This window comes from Ustilago hordei, assembly GCF_900519145.1.
Source record: "Ustilago hordei strain Uho2 genome assembly, contig: UHO2_contig_12, whole genome shotgun sequence".
In the NCBI taxonomy this organism is placed as follows: Eukaryota; Fungi; Basidiomycota; class Ustilaginomycetes; order Ustilaginales; family Ustilaginaceae; genus Ustilago; species Ustilago hordei.
Genome location: NW_024545263.1, coordinates 391413 through 412212, shown reverse-complemented (window position 1 = coordinate 412212; position 20800 = coordinate 391413). Strand labels below are relative to the sequence as shown.

The 20800-nt window shown below is 51.8% G+C and overlaps 5 protein-coding genes across 5 annotated transcripts; 2 read left to right on the top strand and 3 right to left on the bottom strand.

The window, feature by feature from the left end:
- Nucleotides 1–2527: 2527 nt before the first annotated feature.
- UHO2_05190 (uncharacterized protein) lies at nt 2528–4287 on the top strand (the record flags this gene model as incomplete). Its single annotated transcript, XM_041556192.1, has 5 exons — nt 2528–2777; nt 2864–2927; nt 3012–3046; nt 3146–3461; nt 3549–4287. The coding sequence occupies 5 exons, from the start codon at nt 2528–2530 to the stop codon at nt 4285–4287; spliced, it is 1404 nt and encodes a 467-aa protein (XP_041412126.1).
- Nucleotides 4288–5354: 1067 nt separating this feature from the next.
- Nucleotides 5355–5909, bottom strand: UHO2_05189 (uncharacterized protein; the record flags this gene model as incomplete). The annotated part of the gene is made up of 1 exon (XM_041556191.1): nt 5355–5909. One exon carries the CDS (start codon nt 5907–5909, stop codon nt 5355–5357), a length of 555 nt encoding a protein of 184 aa, XP_041412125.1.
- Nucleotides 5910–11866: 5957 nt separating this feature from the next.
- UHO2_05188 (uncharacterized protein) lies at nt 11867–12583 on the bottom strand (the record flags this gene model as incomplete). The annotated part of the gene is made up of 1 exon (XM_041556190.1): nt 11867–12583. One exon carries the CDS (start codon nt 12581–12583, stop codon nt 11867–11869), a length of 717 nt encoding a protein of 238 aa, XP_041412124.1.
- Nucleotides 12584–13964: 1381 nt separating this feature from the next.
- UHO2_05187 (uncharacterized protein) lies at nt 13965–17549 on the top strand (the record flags this gene model as incomplete). Its single annotated transcript, XM_041556189.1, has 1 exon — nt 13965–17549. One exon carries the CDS (start codon nt 13965–13967, stop codon nt 17547–17549), a length of 3585 nt encoding a protein of 1194 aa, XP_041412123.1.
- A 1946-nt stretch (nt 17550–19495) lies between these two features.
- On the bottom strand, nt 19496–20376 carry UHO2_05186 (uncharacterized protein; the record flags this gene model as incomplete). Its single annotated transcript, XM_041556188.1, has 3 exons — nt 19496–19818; nt 19975–20121; nt 20208–20376. 3 exons carry the CDS (start codon nt 20374–20376, stop codon nt 19496–19498), a joined length of 639 nt encoding a protein of 212 aa, XP_041412122.1.
- Nucleotides 20377–20800: the final 424 nt, after the last annotated feature.

The following is a 20800-nucleotide window of genomic DNA, read 5'->3' as shown; positions in this document are numbered from 1 at the left end:
TTGAAGAGATCGCCTCAATGATTGCCCATACAAGCCCTTGGCCGCGCCAGCACCCTTTACAATACCGAACCTCTCCAAGTGCAATTGCATCGGACAACAGGTGAGATAAAGGACTGCATTCCTCATGGCTGCTACAGAAGAAGGTGCTGACGCAATTCTGAATTGTTTTAGAATATCTACTTAACTCTCACTCTCTCTCGAAGAAGGAGGTAGGCAAGCCAATCGGTGTGGCTCAAGCAGTGCACCTCATACCATCATGATGTCGGCAAAGACGGCTGCCGCGGCAAGAGCGAGGCGTACAGGGGCGCGGAGCAGCTTTCTGAGGCCTAGCCTTAGACAGAAGGTTGCCTCGCCCGCAGCCGCTGCTGCCCACAGCGAGGCCCAGAGTAAGCCTCGAAACATTGTGACGACAAGAAACCTTGAGCATGCCCACCATGAACTTGGTTTGCAGCATTCACCGGTAAGTCTTGTCTCGTCCACTCTGATCGGTCCCGCTTCTTCTTTCCTGTCCTTTACGGCGATCACGTGCCGAAGGCTTACTTTTTGCCCACGGAAATGTAGTCTTTCCGTGGCGAAGCTCGCGATGGCAAGTCAGCGTCTGGCTATGTGGTTGATTGCTTCGCGTCGCCACATGACGCAGTCACTTGTTACAGTATTTGTCTCCATCGCGGTAGCGTTGGCCTTTGCCTCGGCTCCTAGTCGAGTTGCTTTGGCCTCTCTCGCCAATGTTTCAGTTGGGTAGGTGTTGTAGTTCATTTGCTTTCCTGCCTTGTCCAGGCGAAACTTGACCTTTCTTCGCTCAGGTCCGTAGTTGTTTCTGAGCTACTTTCTCAGGCTCCCGTTGCTCTCCTTACTTGATGATTCAGACTGTTGTTACGAGGCGACGCAACCCACTTCTTGGCGTTGTTCGTCGCATCGGCTTGTCCAGGCCGAGCGATTTGCATCACCAACCCGGATTTCATTCCAAGGTGGTCGGATTTGGTGCAGCTAAGTCGCTCAAAGCGTGCACGCTTGCCTTGCTTTGTTCGGGAAGGTGCACGTCAAGTGCTATGCGATACGTTGGATGTCAGGATGGCCAAGGTAACAACAAGGTTTGCCTTTGTCTCCTGCATATGTAGGTCGTCAAGAGGGACACAGATGCCGCTATACATACTTTGGTTCCACTCAAGGACCGCAAAACCTTGTCCATGGTTCATTTCACCTCCCGGCCTCATGATGGGAGCCGCAGAACCTTGTCTCGCTCTTGTCTGCCAGTGTCTCTTGGGCAGTTTTGGCTCTCTTCTGCTCGCCCACTTTATCTCTGGCTGAACAGGCAGCCAGCCGGTTCTTCTTTGGGCCGAAGGGCAATTGACCGGTGACTTGGTCCCACATTTCTGGCCCTGCTTGGCTCAGATCATGGCATGTGCGGTCTGCATGTCGTGCGATGACATTGCACAACAAGCAACGGCCCTTGTCATTGTCTCTGATCGGTCGCATCAGACGTGGCTGTCTCGTTGTCACCATCGAAGACTACCAATGCAGCTGTGTTTCTGCTTCATGAGCAGACATCTGTATTCGTAGTGTTCGTGATTGCTTCGAACTTAATCGAAAAGTATTTCATCGACATGGCCGCTGTGGCGCACAAGAGAGATGCGGTGGCCGCCGAGAACTCGCTCTTGCCGGCTGGCAGACTTTTCGCTCAGCCTTTACCAAACTTGGTCAGATATGCGGTGCATCGTCTCCACGCAAAGCGGTACGAGCACCATGTCGCGTTTGGTTGAAGCTCTCGCTTGCCTTGCTTCCTGTCGGCTGCACATCACTCTACCAAGCTGGCGCCCACGCTCTCTTTCGCGCTGATACCATCTTAGCGGCGCTTAAGAGGCATGTGGGGGACCAAAGTATGCAAAGCAATGAAGTCGCACGGTGAATGAATCCCACCGTTCAGCGAGGGGGGAGAGCGCTATACTTAAGACAGCGGTACAAGGCTGAGCTTGTGGCCGGTCATGTCCACGTCCGCGCGCCACAGAGCGTTTAGCGCCTCCGGCCTCCTTGTTGCCGTTTTGTCCAAGAGAGTTCCCACATTGCCCATCCTTTGTCGGGCGGTTGGCGCGTCTGTAGAACGGAGCGACATGTTCGGTTCCCCATTCTCTTGTGCTTCGGTTCCTTGTCGGCTCTTCTCTGTCCGTTATTCTGGCAACTGTTCCTTGTTCTGCTTGGTTACCTGAGCATCCCACCCGTGGCGTATATATCCTCCTCTCGCCCACTTCTCTTCTTTCCAATCTGTCAAGATCCTCACAAAGAGCGCATCATCCTTACTCGGATCAAGCTCGAGGACACCTGCCTGACAACCCCTTCTCGCAACATCATCCCAACCCTCCATCACTATCAGGAAGGAGCTTCAAAGCAACTCAGAGCAGACAGCCTTGCCAAGCAACCTGTCGTCAGGAAAGCATATCACGAACTTCGAGCCCACGATCTTGAAGGTATAGCGTACGCCGCACAATTGCTGCTGAAGCTTAAAAACTCGAAAAACAAACGAGCAAGTGATATGCCGCTCAACGACAGCCAAGTCAGCACTTTCCAGGCTGGCACAGGCATCGCCAGGAAGCGCGGCCTACCTTACGCTCGGAACGACCATGGTTCGCCGCTTCAATCATCTCAGACTCAGTCTGCTTACAACGGTGGGATCAACTTCTACATCTCTGAACCGCGTCCGGCTCGGCTCTTTCCAACTCCCGTCCATGAGTTCAGAAAGGGAAAGTACGCTACAACTGGTGGCGACCGCGGCTTCATGACCGGTGAGTCCTCGTCTCTTGGCCTCGGATCAAGGCTCAAAGCATCGACCTACTGACATGTTGGATCTGTGCTGCCTTTTCTGCTACAGTATTCGAGTACGACGTTCGAGGTCATACTATGATGATTGACGTCGATACCTCCTTTGTCCGATTGTGAGTGCCGAACCGCTGACCAGGCGACTGGCTGGATGCATGTTGGCTGATAACCCATCTTCGTCCTTCAACCACACACAACAGCACATCCATCACACAAGCCTTGGGCAAGAACAAGGGTAAGGAGCTCAAGCATTTCGAAGGAAAGTCGTGACATATTGACAAAGTCCGCTGACTTTTTCTCTACCCCTTCTCTTGTTTGTCTCTACTCGCCACAGTCAACTTCGGCCGCTTGGTCAGGACCTGTCCTGCTTTGGAGCCTCATATATCGAAGTTGAAAGGTGGCTACCTCAGTATTCAAGGCACGTGGCTACCGTACGATCTGGCGAAGGAGCTCTCGCGCCGCATCGCCTGGGAGATTCGAGACCATCTTGTGCCTCTGTTCGGGTACGATTTTCCTTCCTCTTGTCTGCGACCTGACTCTGAGGGATTCGGCCAGTTGGCCATCGGTATGTCGCAAAAGAGAGCGCGCAAGCGCCACAACAATGGCGGGCCGCATCAGACCTCGTGCTATGGCCCAAGCCTTCCGATTTCGTAGGTATTAGACCTCTCTACTTTATGGGCACGCTTTAAGTGGAAGATGCGCTGACCATTCTTTTCTGCTTGCTCTCTGTGCATCAGGGTGGTCGATGGCCAGACCGTTGAGCACAAGACCAACGCCAGAAGCGGCAGTTTTCCCCACACTCTTCAGCAACCACCGCACACAGCCACCTTTCAGTACAGCAAGAGCTACGGACTCGACCGCCCGCATTGGCACGGACAGGAAGCTGGAGTAGCTTCGGGCACCATGGATGGCGAGCTTGACCCCATGATGTGGCCTCCCACTCCTTCTGTTTGCGGCACCGGTTCAGGAGGGCTGCAAGTGCCCAGTGTTGCGCAGGGCGGACAGTACACATCACCTTTTATGGCGTTTCAAAGCAGTCCAGTCTTGTCATCGCCGCCGTCGTCAAATGCGTCGTCTGCTTCGGCGCAAAGCTACGCGGCGAGCTATGGATTGATGGTGCCTCCGACCGTTCCTTCTTCGTCGCACGGTGCAGGCAACGGAGGTGGTCAAACATGCAGCTCAGCAGCTTCAACAGCAGCCTTTGACTTTGCTCATGCACCATCGTCGCCTGACAAGACAAAGGTAAAGTCTGGAGCAGAGCGCGATGTTTCGTCTTACGAGAACAACTACATCTCTTCATACGGCGATGCCAGCAACCAGCTCGCGTCGTGGACCGAATCTGGTCATGCTTCTGCGTACATGTCTTCTTCGCCCACGCCTCCGCCTCCGCCTCCGGCTGCGACTGCTCAAGCACCAACGTTCCACTTTGACGCTTGGCAGCAACAACAGCAGCCTTGCACTGCCTCGTCCAAGTGACACTGGGGTACAAAGTTTTGCTTTCCTGTACAGTCTCTCAAAATTCAAACTTCTGATTCTCTTTCCATCTCACGGGTCTGTGAATGTGAGTGCCACACCTCTCGTGCCACGACGTTGGAGGTGGGGCTAAGAGCTTGCTCTGCAGACCTGTTGAAATTCGAATGCAGTCAGAGCTAGAGTCAGCTGACCAAGATGAGAAAGCGACAAGCTTGTCAGACCGTGTTACCGATGCTGTGCAGAATGTTGTCAACACGCGTAGCCTTCGAAAGAGAACTTGCTTGGGGCGTTGGCGTGCTTGAGGATGGGCGGCTAGTGCCTCGGATCTGACCGAATCATCGGAGCGCTGCCGATGCCGCCGAATCCTTCCACAAGCTTTTACCTCTCCCTTGTCATTCTTTGTGGCTTTCTCCTGAACTGCAACCAAGCTTCGCCTCGTCCGAGCGTGGGGGGCGTTGGGGCGTGGGAGCAACAAAGTGTCACTTCTCACATTGTATGAGCTTTTTCGGTGGGCTCCGAAAGAAGATAGAAGAAGCATTTCTCTCTGCTGTTCTGGCTGACCGTTTTTCACGCCTGTCATCTGTGCTGATCTTATCCAAGGGAAAAGTAATTATTTTAATTTTGATTTTTGAGATCTTCGGCTACGGGAGAGCTGTCTGTGAGTTGAAGAGCGTCGTCATGATTTATCAATGGTGCGTCAAAGAGTATGATCACAAGTATTGATTGCAATGACAAATCATTCCTAGGTACATGATGAATCAAGTGTTTATATATGCCTCAATCCTCTTCATGTGCATGTGTGATACTAAAGGCTAATAGGGCAGGAGCATGAGGAAGTAAATGAGAGGTTGAGGAGGAAAACACCAGCTGTCTGATGACCACCATCTTGGGGTTTGGCAGTCAGCCTGGACAATGCACTAAGTCCAAGTGAGTGAAGTTGGTGATTGGATGTGTGGGCTTGGCAAAGGTTGCATTTGCATGCTTCAATCACCAAGACACTGCATGCTTCAACTCCCCCCCTTGCCAACTGAGCTATGGTGTGATCCAACATTAAGCATTCCCAATTGTTTTCATGTATGTGCCAAGAGGGTCTTGGAGACTGGTTTAGTGAGAAAATCTGCAATATTGTCATTGGTTCTAACATACTTGATTTCAATATTGCCTTCCTGTACCTGATCTTGGATGAGATGATATTTCATATCAACATGCTTGAGTTTAGAATGCATGGCCAGGTTGTTTGCCACTTGAATGCAGCCCATGTTGTCAGTGAGGATTGTGGGAGTGTGATCTCCAAACCCAAGTCCACAGGGAAGGTGTCTGTGGAATAGTGCTTCTCTGGCAGCAGCCAAACTAGCAATATACTCAGTCTCAACTGCTGAACTGGCTACACATTTCTGGACATGTGAATTCCAGGTGATGATGCTACCAAAAACCTTCATGATCAAGCCTGAGGTACTCTTTCTGTTGGCATTGGGATCTGAAGCCCAATTCACATCTGTGTAGGTCTCAATGACACTTTCATTGGTGTTTGTTCCACCAATATGCAATACATCATCTTGGGTCTGATTCAGGTATCTGACAACACATAGCACTGCTTGCATGGCTTCTTCAGTCAGTTGGGACATATGTCATGCAAGGGTATTGACTGCATAGCAGATGTCCAGATGGACAGTGTTTGACACCCAGAGTAATTTTCCTACAAGTGTAGGATAGCTTTCCTTAAGTTTGCTTCCATCTGCCAGATCTTCAATTGCTTTTGTGGGAGTGGTCATCATTGGTACCCAGGTCTTTTCATCGGGTTTTATCCATTCCTTGATGATATCTGTCACGGGATTGGGAATCGGGTAACCAAACCGAACATAGTGAGCAGCAAAACCACTACACCAGCTAATCCCTTAGCTGGTGTACCTGATTCACACAACACTGAAGTATAAGCATTGCACTCTGTCAGGGGTCTCGCGCCTGAAACCCAGGTCGGTCTGTCGAGATACTCAGTGACTATCGAACTGTGCGACAGCTATTGTCTCAGTATCAGTCTCGACGAGCTAGTTGCTCAGTGACTATCAAGTTGTGCGATGACAGCAGGTGGCATTCATTGGATATACTATCGTAGGTTTCGGCTGACCTCTGTGGACACTCTGTTCAGGGGTAGCTTGGCATGATCAATATCAATGCATAGGTTATGATGACACCAAGGTCTGGTGTGAGCATTGATGATGATGAGGTTGATGGTGTTGGTGATAAGGTTGGTGAGTGTTGGTGGTAATGAGGTTGAAGGTGTTGGTGATAAGGTTGGTGGCATCAACATGAGTGTCCAGTGTGTTGACTTGATGCTTGAAGTGATCCCCAGACCACAGTGGACTACTGCCTTTGGTTCTATCTTAATCTGGACTGCTGACCTGCTATGGGTCACCTTCGGACATCAGGTAGTGGTGATACAACACATGCACTATGATGAGGAGCAACCTTGATAGATTGCTGCTATGCTGACTGAAACTAATATATACTTATGCTGAAGTGATAACTAGTGATGATGTGTGTAGAGTGGATGAGGATCCACTCGACCTATGATGATGAGAAAGCATGGTTATATACCTCTTCACAGCATCGCCAGCAATGCTGCTCCTGCTCTCTCTCCAGAGAGTACCTTCTTCATCGAGTACTGTTCAGGGGCCTCTCCTGCTTGGCACCCCTGTGCCTCTTGAGCTGTGTCGACTCCTTCGACACTGCTCCTCCTCCTTGCTATCCTGCTGCTTGTTTGGCACCCCTATGCCTCCTGAGTGGTGTCGACTCCTTCAACACTGCTCCTCCTCCTCAGGACCTGCTTGCCAGTGTCCTATACACTGCTCCTTCTCCTTTGACCGGTGACAGTTCCTTTGACTCTTGTCTCTCGAGCCCCTGAGTGGTAACCATCTGAGCTTGGTCCTCTTCATGGCTGTGCCTGCTCCTTGAGCTTGGTCCTCCTCGTGGCTGTGCCTGGCCCTCCTCACATGTGGCTCGTGTCCTCCTTTGCATGTGAGTCCATAGGAGTCCATGGTCTCCATGGAGACTGCACTACGACCATGCTCTCTACTGGTATTGACTAGATCTTCAATACCTGTGCTCCTTCCATATGAACCAGTGACCCTCCTGCTTCTTGAGCATCCAGGCCCATGACAAGTCCCAACTGAGTGCCAAAAGCTGTCTTCCATTCATCTCCTTTAGCAATCCAGATGAGGTTGTATGCTGCTCTAAGGTCTAGCTTGGTATAGATCCTTGCCTTCCTGAGTAAGAACAGCTGCTCCTCGATGAGGGGCAATGGTGCCCTGTTCTTGACAGTGATCTCGTTGAGACCTCTGTAGTCCACACAGAGTCTGAGACCTCCATCCTTCTTTGGTACGAAGAGCACTGGTGATCGTGCCGGGCTCTTTGATGGTCTTATGAACCCCTTCTCGAGGTTCTCATCCAAGTACCTCCTCAACTCGGACATCTCCTTGGGTCCCTTAAGGTATAGGGGCCCTTGAGGTGGCTTCCCTCCTTCTATCAACTCGAGGTGGAGATCATGCTCGGTATGATGGGGCAGCTTGTCTGCTTCCACCTCATCAAACACATCTCGCAGGTGTTGGTATGGCTTTGGTATGTCTGCAGCCGTCACCACCTTATCTACCTCCACCTCCATCTCAACTCCTTTGTCTGCGCCTGTAGGTACAAAACCAAAGGCCGGGAGTGATGATGGTGGCTCCTCTAACAGCATGAACCCTATGGGTCCATCTTCCAGAGCTGCTCGTAGTATGCGCTCTGCTGAGACAAACTCGTTACCATGAAGGGTTGGTCTCCTCATGGTTAGGTCCCCTGCTCTTGCTGCTTCAGGGGGTCTCCTAGGGGGTCGGTCCTGCTCCTGAGTCTTGAACTCCAGCTGGCCCGTATCCCATTGTATGGTGGGTTTGAGCCTCCGTAGCTCAGTGAACCCCAGGATGAGGTCATAGTCCGCAGTGTCGGCCACTGAAGCTTCGACCACACCCAGATTGTGTGTACCAATAGATACCTGCATGCTCGCAGAACTATTGATGGAGAGTTGGTGCCCGGTGACACCATGGATCAATCTTGTTTTTATGGGTTTTGTGGGTATTTGGTACTTACTAATGAAAGAATCTGAGACTATGGACAAACCAGCACCGGTATCAGCTAGTATCCGAGCAGGATGGTCTTGAACCATTCCAGAGAGCTCCAGTACTGCTTTGCCTCCACTGGTAGAGAAACATACTTGACAATCTTGATATATACAGAGTGATGGCGAGGAGGTTTGTAGAGCAATGCATGCCATCAGTGCATCACCCCACTGACGTTTCCCTCGTCGTCATCATCATCGTGCTCCTCCTCGTGATCGGGGTCCATGGGTTGCTGGTATGAGCTGAGGTCCATGGCCTCGGGGTCACCCGTCTCAGTGCTGCCTGTGGGGCCATCTCCTGAGTCGGTGGCCTCCTCGAAGGGGTCTGCTGTGGTGACCATAACCTTTGGTCCCATGAGTCGAGAGCTAAGAGGGTTTACCCTCCTGCTGGGGCAGTCTCTGGCCCAATGGCCGATACCCTTGCATACATGACAGGTGTTGATACCTGATGGAGCAGGGCTTCCTTGCTTCGAGGGTTGGGTGGGATGATGAGGAAGGGGTCGGTTTAGGTTTTGTATAGTTGCTTGTGTAGTTGCTTGTGATGGTGATCGAGCTGGATAAGGTTGAGTGGGTTGTCGGATGGGGATCGAACTTTGATTTGGCCGAGACCCAGTTCTTAGTGGAGGTGACATGGCATTTGGGAGTGAGTGTCTAGCCGAGGACTGCTGTAGTAGCATCCTCTGTCGATCGATCTCCTCAACCTCTCGATACCACTCCCATCTCTTCCCAGGTGGATTCCTCTCAAACTTCTCCTGTATGCTGCGAGTGAGACTTCCTCTGAAGAGATCAATCACTAGCTCGTTGTCATCTAGGTTGACCTGTCCCTCCAAGTCTCTGAACCGCTCTACATGACGTGTGGCGGCACCAGGAGCATCACTTGTGAGTCTGAGAGCCAACAGCTTGTTGTATGCCTCCATCCTAGCATTGCGTGGGTTGAACTGCTCTGACAGTCGCTCTGTGAAGTAGTGCCAATCATTGAACAACCTTCCTTCTCTAGCTCTATCAATGCGGAGCTTGGAGGTCCACCACTCTCTTGCCGTCCCTTCCAGTTGAGCACCCATGTGATTGATCATCCTAGACTGCTCATACACCTGGTTGAACTTAAACCATGCTTCGGCTTCTAGAATGAAGATCTCCATGTCTCGGGGATTGAACTTTGGAAAGGGGGTGGCAATGGGCTTTGACCGGTTAAGCTCTGCCATGATGCTGGTATCCTCCTCGTGGTCCAGGGGGTAAGGATCCGTCCTAGTCCTGCTGTAGGGGTCCAGCTTAGTCTTGACATATCTTGGCCCAGTAGGTGAAGCATACTTCTCGTAGTTGATGTCCTCCTGCTCATCCAGGTTGAATGAGACTGATCATCTTGGTCGTGGAGCCGGAGTAGGAGTATGTGGGTCTCCTATCATAGACTCATCTCCTCCTCCTGCTTGGTCTTCCGAGTGAGAGAGGTCCATTGTCTCCTCCCTACCCAGCTGAGCTCGTTGTAGTCGTTCCTCTCGATGACCCTGCCTAGTAAGCTCTAGCTGAGCTTCCAATAGAGTGAGTAGTCTATCGAGCTTATTGTTGAGGTCTGGGTCCGTCATGGTGATCGTGAGGAGCTGCTTGAATGATCCACTCTAATGTCAGGGGTCTCGCGCCTGAAACCCAGGTCGGTCTGTCGAGATACTCGGTGACTATCAAACTGTGTGACAGCTATTGTCTCGAGATACTCGGTGACTATCAAGTTGTGCAGTGACAGCAGGTGGCGTTTGTTGTATATACTATCGTAGGTTTCGGCTGACCTCTGTGGACACTCCGTTCAGGGGTAGCTCGGCACGATCAATATCAATGTTATGATGACACCAAGGTCTGGTGTGAGTGTTGATGATGATGAGGTTGATGGTGTTGGTGATGAGATTGGTGATGTCGATGATAATGAGGTTGATGGTGTTGGTGATAAGGTTGGTGGCGTCAACACGAGTGTCCAGTGTGTTGACTTGATGCTTGAAGTGATCCCCGGACCGCAGTGGACTACTGCCTTCGGTTCTATCTATATCCGGACCGCTAACCTGCTATGGGCGCCTTCGGACGTCAGGTAGTGGTGATACAACACACACACTACGATGAGGAGCAACCTTGATAGATTGCTGCTATGCTGACTGAAACTAATGTATACTTATGCTGAAGTGATAACTAGTTATGGTGAGTAGAGTGGATGGGGATCCACTCGACCTATGATGATGAGAAAGCATGGTTATATACCTCTTCACAGCATTGCCAGCGATGCTGCTCCTGCTCTCTCTCCAGAGAGTACCTTCTTCATCGAGTACTGCTCAGGGGCCTCTCCTGCTTGGCACCCCTGTGCCTCTTGAGTGGTGTCGACTCCTTCGACACTGCTCCTCCTCCTCATGACCTGTGTCGACTTCCTGTCTCTCGAGCCCCTGAGTGGTAACCATCTGAGCTTGGTCCTCCTCGTGGCTGCGCCTGCTCTTTGAGCTTGGTCCTCCTCGTGGCTGTGCCTGGTCCTCCTCGCATATGGGCTCAGTGCTCCTTTGCATGTGAATCCATAGGAGTCCATGGTCTCCATGGAGACTGCACTACGACCATGCTCTCTACTGGTATCGACTAGGTCTTCGATACCTGTGCTCCGTCCATATGAACCAGTGACCCTCCTGCTTCTTGAGCATCCAGGCCCATGACAGGTGGTTCATAGTAAACCAGCAGTCCAGATTAGATAGAACCAAAGGCAGTCATCCACTGCAGTCTGGGGATCACCTCAAGCACATAGTCAACACACTGGACACTTGTGTTGATGCCACCAATCACATCGCTCACACTGGACCTTGGTGTCAGTATCAGTTCACATTGTTATTGATTGTGCCAAGCTACCTCTGGATGGAGTGTCTGACAGTGGTCAGTTGAAATCTGCAATAGCAAAACCCTTACTGCAGTTCCGAGTGAGAAAAGTGATAGAGATGGCTCTACCACATATTTCATCAAGAATCGCAATACCACAAGCACTGTCACATAACTCGACAGAATTGGTAATAGTATCGACACTACTACCGATTTCAGGTTTCAGGTGCGCAACCGCTGACACAGTGCACCAAATGTCCTAGGCGGGCATCTGATTGTTGAGTGGGTTTGTGGTGGTAGTGTTGCTAATTGTATGGAGTTTGTTATTCAGGTTCTTTGGGCAGAATCAGCTGATATGATTTTCACCTTGACAGTAATAGCATTTCCTTCAGCCATCCAGGCCTGGTTTTCCCATACTATAGGTGTCTTGATTGATAACTTGACTGCTAACTGTGAAAGCTTGAGTGGTCTTTCCACTGTCAATCCTGTGATTTGGCTTTGTGACCATGTCATCCTGTTGTTTGAACAGGGCCACACAGATTGCATCATAGTTGGTTCCATGGCTGTTGTCTTGGAGATTCATGATACAATTATTGTATGCTGTCACAGCCTTGGCCCAATGCTCATCCAAATTGGCCAAAAACTTGTGGACATCTGCATTGAGCATGTGAATCCTTCTGGCTTTGTATAGGAGGGTTGATTCTGTGATATGCTCCATTTTAGTGAGATCCTTCTTGAGTTGGGCATATAATTCATGAATCCTCCAGGATTCAGCATTTGCAGGTAGTTCATGTTATCCTGACCAATGAGCTTGGCATTGCTTTGGATGATCATGTGGAGTTTTGCATTCAGCTTCCAGTTGTACTTTTTATCACCCAGTTTGGTGGTGCTGTTGAGATGCTTGAGGGCCAGGGACCACAAGGCCAATATGTCCCAGAAACAAGGGTTCCAGGCATACCAGTTCTTCATGGTTAGTTTTGGGGTGTCCTTTAGCACATCATTGAGTTGGGTCACTTCATGGAGGAAGCCACAGCACTTGGAGGGTAACTTGTATGAGGAGGTTTTGGCTTGTTTGTGTAGGGTGGATTGTGTAACAATGTTTTGGAGTGTGTTGATGTTCATCTTGTTGATGTTGTTCAGGTCAAGTAGAGGTTTGTTTGGTTCACTATTGTTGCTATCAGAGCTGTTGGAGGAAGCAGTATCATGTTTGGTGATTCTCTGATGATCTACAGGTGCCAGGATTGTCTTGGCCTGGTCATCAGAGGAGTCTTTGAGTGAGGGGTCATTGGTGGTATGCAGGTCATTGGATTGCAGGGGCATGGTGTTGAGGATTGTATGACTAGAGCAGTCAGACTCTTATTCAGTTGAAGAGTGTCATTGTGATTTATCAATGGTGTGTCAAAGAGTATGATCACAAGTATCAATTGCAATGATGAATTATTCCTAGGTACATGATGAATCAAGTGTTTATATATGCCTCAATCCTCTTCATGTGCATGTGTGATACTAAAGGCTAATAGGGCAGGAGCACAAGGAAGTAAATGAGAGGTTGAGGAGGAAAACACCAGCTGTCTGATGACCATCATCTTGGGGTTTGGCAGTCAGCCTGGACAATGCACTAAGTCCAAGTGAGTGAAGTTGGTGATTGGATGTGTGGGCTTGGCAAAGGTTGCATTTGCATGCTTCAATTGCTGGGACACTGCATGCTTCAACTCTATGCATGTGTTGCTTTTGCCCTAGGCTCCTTGACTGGCTCAGAAGGGAAAGTGCAAATCTCGGCGAGAGAATAATAATAATAAACAACGCGCAGCCGTGTGGGTTATGCCTGTGCAGCCATGAGGCAGAGAAGCGAGCTAAGAGAGTGAGAGAATTGGAGAATCAGCTAGAACCCTGAATGAGAATCGCGCCAAAATAATAATAATAATAATAGTCACAGCAGGCGCTGAGGTCTATCTGGCTTTTGAACTTGACTGCGCTGGCTAAGCCTCGCATCTGTCGTCTTCTATCGCGGCTTTTTTTTCCCCCTTGTTTTCCAACTCAGATTATTGACATCTCAGCCAAGCGGGAAGGACCACTGTGTGCAAGCACTTTCTCCTCAACAGCCCTTTTTCTCGCCAACTTGCTCGATCTCGCCAAATAGGCCAAGCTGAGCGACATGAATTTTCATTCTTCCTCACCATCATCATCAAAGCGGTTCTGTAATCTCTTCATCGGGTCCCCACCTCTCATCTCTCCACCAATTGTATCTAAAGCCCACCGCCACTTGGTTTGGTTACTAGTTCCGAACAGCCGCGCTCGGACACACTATCGGCTAGCGCATCTGCGGTGTTGAGATTTCTATCGGCCTCCACTCTGATAAGGACACGCATCGGCGCGCCTTTCTCGTCCACGCCTTTCTCGTCCACGCCACCACATCCATCGACGGGACGCCATCCGAGAAATGAGCAGATGAATTAGTCGCTGCTCTTGGCATTCATCCTTGATACTCGGCATCGAAGCCGCAATCTTGACCAAGTGCCGGCGCAGATCTGAGGTGGCACTACATCTCATTCCTTCCTGCTACCTTAATTGTCAATATGGAGCGCACTTGGTCGACCGACTCGGTCGCTTCCATCCCAGGGAACTCGCTCCCTGACCCATCCCGGCTTCGCAAGGCGGCTCGCAGACTCTCCAACCAGGCTTCACACCAGGGCGTTAGGGAATGGAGAAAGTCCAAACCACATCAACCCAGCGCCACCAGCAACGGCACCAGCAACCAGCAACGCACCAGCAACGGCACCAGCAACGGCACCAGCAACGGCACCAGCAACGGCACCAGCAACGGCACCAGCAACCAGGCACCAGCAACGGCACCAGCAACGGCACCAGCAACGGCACCAGCAATGGCACCAGCAACGGCACCAGCAACAATGTCGGTACTGACGCCAACGCCACCAGCAACTCACATCCTTATTCGGCCTCCAACGCCAAAGCTGGCCCCTCTTCGCGTAGACTCAGCAATGGTGCTGCAACCTCCACTGCACCCGCTGGCGGCATCAGAAGGCGCAACATTCTCGAGTCGGCTGCCACCTCTTCCGCCAAAACTGATCACAGATCAAAACGCCGTCCCTTTGCCGCCTCCTCGACAACATCTTCTCCCCAGCCACCTTCTACGCCTGGCTCTGGCTTCTCCAATTGGCCTCTGAGTGCTGCCGAAGACTTTTCCGGCTCTTCCACCGATCGGCCCACCCCTCGTCGTCGCTCAGCCACTGTCGAGTCCAGAGAGGCTTACTCGGCCGACCCTTCCGCCGATGGCGCTGGCGGATACTCTTCCAGCAGCGATCAACACTCTTCAAGCTCCGAGTTCGAGCCTTTCGATTGGGATGTCGGCCCCAAGCGCAGAAGCTCCGACCGTCCTCGCTCTGTTCCATCTGAGCACTATTTGCACAAAGCGCTCGGTGGCTCTGCCACACCATCTGCAAGCAGCACTGGGCATTCTGCAGCAAAACGTTCGTCAGCCTCAGCTTCTCCACCACCACAACTGCCGCATGGTTCCACTATTGAACGACAGAGTGCCTCTCGACTCAGCAAGGTCAGCAACGGAAGAACTCGTTCGTCAAAAAAGTCACCATTGCCGTTGCCATCCGACCCATTAGCAAACGCCTCTCCACCATCCCGCTCATCGACAAAACCTAGTCGCCAGTCCATCTTGTCACGTGCGATCGGTGCAGCGAGCTCTTTGGCTTCCAACAGCAGAACTCCCTCTGCTGCATCCTCCGCGTCTGGAACAAACCCAGTTGCTGCTAGTGCCACCAGATCACAACCGACAAGCAAGGCCAGCCAGGACAAGCCCGTTGTCGGCCCTGCAAATGGAGGCGCTCTAGCAGCGCCCAGCCGAGTCAACGCAGAATCTTTGAACAAGGCAAATGTAGAACCGACTCGATCTTCCTCTGGATCAAATGCTGCCGGCACTGCTGGTCCAAGTGGAGCGCATCTTGTAGCTTCTGCAGCTTCGGCGTCACTGTGCAATGGTCTTACGTCCAATTGGCGACGTCTTCGCATCAACCCCTCTTTGGAAGCCCTTCTCATGAGCTTGGCATCTTGTATCGCCTACTACGGCATCAAGACGCACGAAAAGCTTGAGACGCAGAGCCATGCCGCAGAGGTCGGCCTTGTGACCATCATCAGCACGCTCTACTTCTTCCTCCGCGATCCCGACGAGCAAGCCGCCATCTGGGCCACGGATCATCGCAACTATCGCACTTGCCCGGAAGATGGCGCCCTCAATGCGCTCCTCTTGCCGCCCCTCCTAGCCTGTGCGACGCTCTTCTCAGCAATCCAAGATCAATCCGCAGGTCGAAGCAGTGCGCGAGCCTCTGGTGAGCCGCTGCCGAACCCGCCATGGATGGTCGAAGGTCCTCCTGTCATTCTCAGCCACGACCGCAAACTGCCAGGTGGCATGACCACATTGGTCGTTTCGCGTTACTCTCTTGTCAGCACCATGTCCATGACCTCGACTGTCTTGCTCTGCCATCTTCTTGCTACCAAGTGGATTCGCCGTCCGCACGAGTTCCCAAAGAGCAACTGGGTCAAGCTGCGAAGCTTCACTGCCTTCTCCACCGTCATCGCTATTGCACTTGAGCTCGTCAAAGACGCCGCCGCGTTCTACGGCTTTCCGCTCTGGTCCAACCTCGCACGCTGGGAAGTCATCACTGCTGCGCTCTTCTTCCAGGCCAACCTGTACACCATCTCGCGACTCGCACGCAAGAGCTTCACCTTGGGAGAGCTTGGAATCGTCGCTTCCGTAGGTGTCACGCTCACCATGGAGACGCTGCATCTGTTTGTCGCCAAGTTGCTGCCAGTCACTACACCATATGTCAAGACCTTCCGCCGACCAACGCCACTCTTGATCTTCCAGCTCGCGTTGATTGTCGGCACCTTCATCGTCGGCTTCCTGCTCTCGCCGCTCCTCTACCTCTCGCGCAACCTCGCACAGAAGCCAACACACCGACTTCGTTGGCCCGACAAGCGCGATCTGCACCGACGTCTGCTCGCCGCCTTCTTCTATCTTTTTGCGGCTATCTATGTAGTCGGTGTGCTTGGCATGTGGGTGCGGTGGCTGCTTGTGCGCCGTGACCCCTGGCTGTGGACGCTCTCGTTCATGTTGAAGGGGGCAAAACCTTGGTCTCGACCGCTGCTGGTGACCTACTGGGTGTTGCTGATCTCGATCTCGATCTCGTGCTGGCAAGCAGTGGTGTCAAACGCCAAGCGTTTCCGCAGTCTCGCCAACTCATACAATCGCCCAATGCTTGGCCCGAAGCCACCGAACAGCACCAGTGCAGCGGGCAAGAGCGCTGCCGAGTTGAAGCAGCAACAGCAACAAACACAGCAGCAGCTCAGTCAGGCTACACCAACAAACGTTGTCCTGTCCCTGTCGCCAAACTCGCACGCGCCAGGTGGTGTCGAGGTCATTCCTGAAGGTCTTGATGGTTCGGGCAGCGGAGAGAAGGTAAGCGGAAACGGTACGCAGAATGGAATGGCGGTGAACGGAAGTGCGGGAAGTGGTGTCAGCGGAGGTCAAGGCGAAAGCGGAAACACCAATGCCAAGCGCGGAGTTGGAGTCAACCTTAAGCTCTCAACACTTAGCGGAAGCGCTTCTCTCCTTGCCAAAGAACACAATACAGCAGCCATCAAAAAAGCATCATACCTGTCTCTCAACGCTCGTCGCAAGTTCTTCCACGCTCTTGCAGTACTCCTCTTCCTGCCTGGTATCGCACTCGATCCCGCATTCACACACCTTGGCTTCTCATTGGCTTTCTCCATATTCATCTTTGCCGAATACGTCCGCTACTATGCGCTATACCCCTTTGGAGCGGCTTTGCACGTCTTCATGTCCGAGTTCCTCGATCACAAGGATTCGGGCCCTGTCATCCTTTCGCACTTCTACCTGCTTACGGGCTGTGCGGGTCCGTTATGGCTTGAAGGTCACTCCCGCATCCTTCAACAAACGGGTGTGCTTGTGCTTGGAGTTGGTGACGCACTAGCTTCCGTCGTCGGACGCAGATACGGCAGAACTTACTGGCCAGGTGGATCGAGCAAGACGGTCGAAGGCAGTGTTGCGTTCGTAGTAAGCATCATGGCTTCCGCTTGGGCGCTGCGACTGGTTGGTTGGTGCGAGGACTTCAGTACCGTCAAGTATTGTGCTGTGATCACCTCTCTGGGTCTCCTGGAGGGTGTTTCGGATCAGCATGACAACTTGGTCTTGCCGATCTTTGGTTACATTGTCGCTAGTCTTGTTGGTCTCTAGAGGCAAAGCTGTGTGTCAGATAGCTCATCATGACAGTTGAACCTTGTACAGTACGCGGAATGAAACCTTACTTTTCATTAACGAGTACGAAGTGAGAACAGCGTGTGTGTGACTGTGTGTGTGCGAGGTAGTGAGCTCCGTCGGACGAAGGAGGTGAGTGCGGAAAGCAACTTCCACACAACAAGTGTGAATGGATCTCCGCCGTCTGCCCCTTGCAACACACACATGCCTCTCCCATCCGCTCCTCAAGATATACACCCACGGTATACCGATGGTCTTCCCCTACACCTCCGAATACGAGCACACACCCCGCATACCTACGATGGCAACTCTGATCCGGTGTCAACACGCATCGCCATCTTCCACCGGCATCCTCCACTCTTAATTACAGCTTCCTCGCCTCCACCCTTGTCCGGATCCTTCTCCTCGCTAACCATTGCTTATCAACATCAACATAATCATGGGACTTTTGAACAAATTTCGTGGCTCTAGCGGTACGTTGTCCAATCGCGCAACTTCCACCAATATAAACGACACTCCCGATGTAGGTCAGCTCAAAGCCGAACTCCGCGGACTGTGCCCCGATCTCCGACATCGCGGAGGACGAAGCAATCGCAGCGGCCAATGTCGAACATGCCTTGCAGAAGGTGGAAGCTGCCAAGGCTTACCTGGAGGCTGCTTCTGCCGCTAGTGCTGGTGCTGTAGAGGCGGGAGGAAGGGATGAGGAAGGTGGGCCGCAGGGTAATGTGATCAAGGCTGAAGGGATGAGGGAGACTAACGAAGTGACTGTAGAGGGAGATGGAGCGAAGATTTCTTGGATGGAGTGACAAACTTGGATGGTAGGACGCGGCTTGATTACGTATGGCGATGCATGGCGACGAGGAACGGTATGTACAGATGGATCTGCTTTATGTTAGAAACTGAAGTCGTTTCGGTCCCGATACTGGCGATCGGGGAGAGTCCAAGTACGATGTCACTGCTGCTAAAAGACAGAAACATATATACTCAATTGACTAAAGTGAACATGGCCGGAGCCTGGTGCTCCCCGCTTGATATATATACATGAGTGCGGTACATGCCGATGAGTGGGAGCTATCTACTTCATGGCCATCTCTGACAACGAGCGGGACCAGGTTGCATCCGATCCCTCGTCTGATCGTCTCTCTCTAATCTCCGATCAGATTTACTTCACCCGATCTCCCTCGTTTCTCCTTACGTTTGCTTACATCACCATGTTGGATCGTTCTACTTTCAACACTTTATTGTTCCAGACGGCCTGTCTGAGCACGCGTCGGAAGCCCCTACGGACCCTTTGATTCTCTCGCATGAATCCTCACTACCTTTTGTTCGTTATCACCCTTTGACCACTATCGCTTCCCTTTGTATTTAGAGCACAGTTAGAACACAGTCAGACATGTAAGGTCTATATAGAGGGAATTCGCACCCCCCCCCCCCCCCCCTTCACGTCTTAATTCCAAGCTTCCCTTCTAACGTACTTGAAGGCCCTAGGAAACATTATGCTAATGAAGAGCAAACAACTAAGTCTTGCCCCTTATGTATCTACCCTGTGAAGCATGAGGGAGAAACTATCTCTTCCTCGTCGGGCATCTAATAGCGTATGTCGATGCCTATGGCGATAATCGGTCTGATGCGAGCCGATAGGTCGCACAGGCCTCCTACAACCAAAAGCCACAAAGCCCTTCTTCCACTTCGTAATCGCCTTGCGGAGCCATGTAACGCACTCTGCCGAGATCTTACTAGAAAAGCATGTACAGATAGCACTCACGCAGCCTCATCGAGAAGGAAGGCTCAGAAATCGAAAGCGCTTCCTCTTACAACAGCCTCTCTTCTGCATTGTTTGCGTGATTCGTTAAAAGGGTGAGAACAGATGTATTAGACCGCAACCGTACAAGCCTTCAGCGAAGCTAGGAACGAATGTGAGAAGACTAAAATTGAGCAGCGAGCAACAGTCGGAAATCGTCTGCTGGTTTGGCAGCCCCTTCCTTGGTGGTAGGAGGAGAGGTCTCGTGGGACTTGCTCACTTCCCAAGGGTCTTTTCCTTCGACAACAGGGTGAGGAGCGGGATGGAAAGTCATCTCACCTGCAGGATTCTTAGGCTGCTGCTGTAAGCCTGACCGATAAGGTGTGCGAACAGGCGGAACGTCCTCTTTTTCGCCCCAGCGATTGGAACGATCAGGATGCAAAGCCAAGTAGGAAGGAGGGGAAGGAGGGAAGGCATCTTTTGCCAGATCTCGCTTGCCGATTGCGCCTGTGTAGTCAGGGTAGTGAAGATGAGTTAGGTCATCGGTACGGTAACCTTCTTCTTCCACCGTATTGATGAAGGGTGAGAAAGTGTGTTTGTGGGAGGGAAAGTGTATTAGTGGAATTGATGCAAGTCAGAGAGGACAGAGGTATGAGGACTTACGGTCACGGGGCATCTCGCTAACAGGAGTATCAACGACCACCGTCTTACCTTTCAGCTCTAACTTTTCGAGAGAGCCAACCTCTGGCTTTTCGTGCCGATGGGAGTGGTTAGGATATGCCTGCCAATTACGGGGAGCACCGTGTCCGGCTGTACCAGCAATCCGAATCGATTTGGCACGTCAATGTTACATTCAGCTGAGGTCGGAATGATAGAACTTGGAAATGGCAACTCACGATAACCAATAGGTGATGGGTCACGTTGGGAGTCCAGAATTTGGGCTGGTAGAGGAGCACCACCAACCACACCGCCAAGGACGACGATCATGGTAGCGAAAAGCGTTCGCCTTGCCAAAGGTTTATCGCACGGTCCCTTTCGACCAGCCGCTTTGTCGAACTTTCCCATGATTGCTGTCCTTCCTGCGAGGAAGTTCTGAGAAATGCTTACGAGGGAGATATCGAGTCCAGCTCGTGAAGATTTGTGGTCGGAACGAGTGGAAATTTGAGCGGGGATGGGAGGATGACTATATATCTCTTTCTTCGTTCCAGGTTGGTTGCGAAACAAGATGAAAAGTCCGAGCGGGTGATGCAAGGTACAACCCAGCTATCTTGCGGCGTAGCGCAGTGCAATATGGTGCAGAGGGGGGGGTGGGGAGACTTTTGACCGTGAGAACCGTGTCACGATGCCAGCACTGCCATCTCATCACAGCGAAGCAGCGAGGCCGGCAAACATGCCCTTACTGTGGTCGTGAGAACAATTCCCACTCACCACCAATTCCACCGATTTCACTAGACATCGCCCACTTCGACCTTTGAGACCGCTGTTCGGC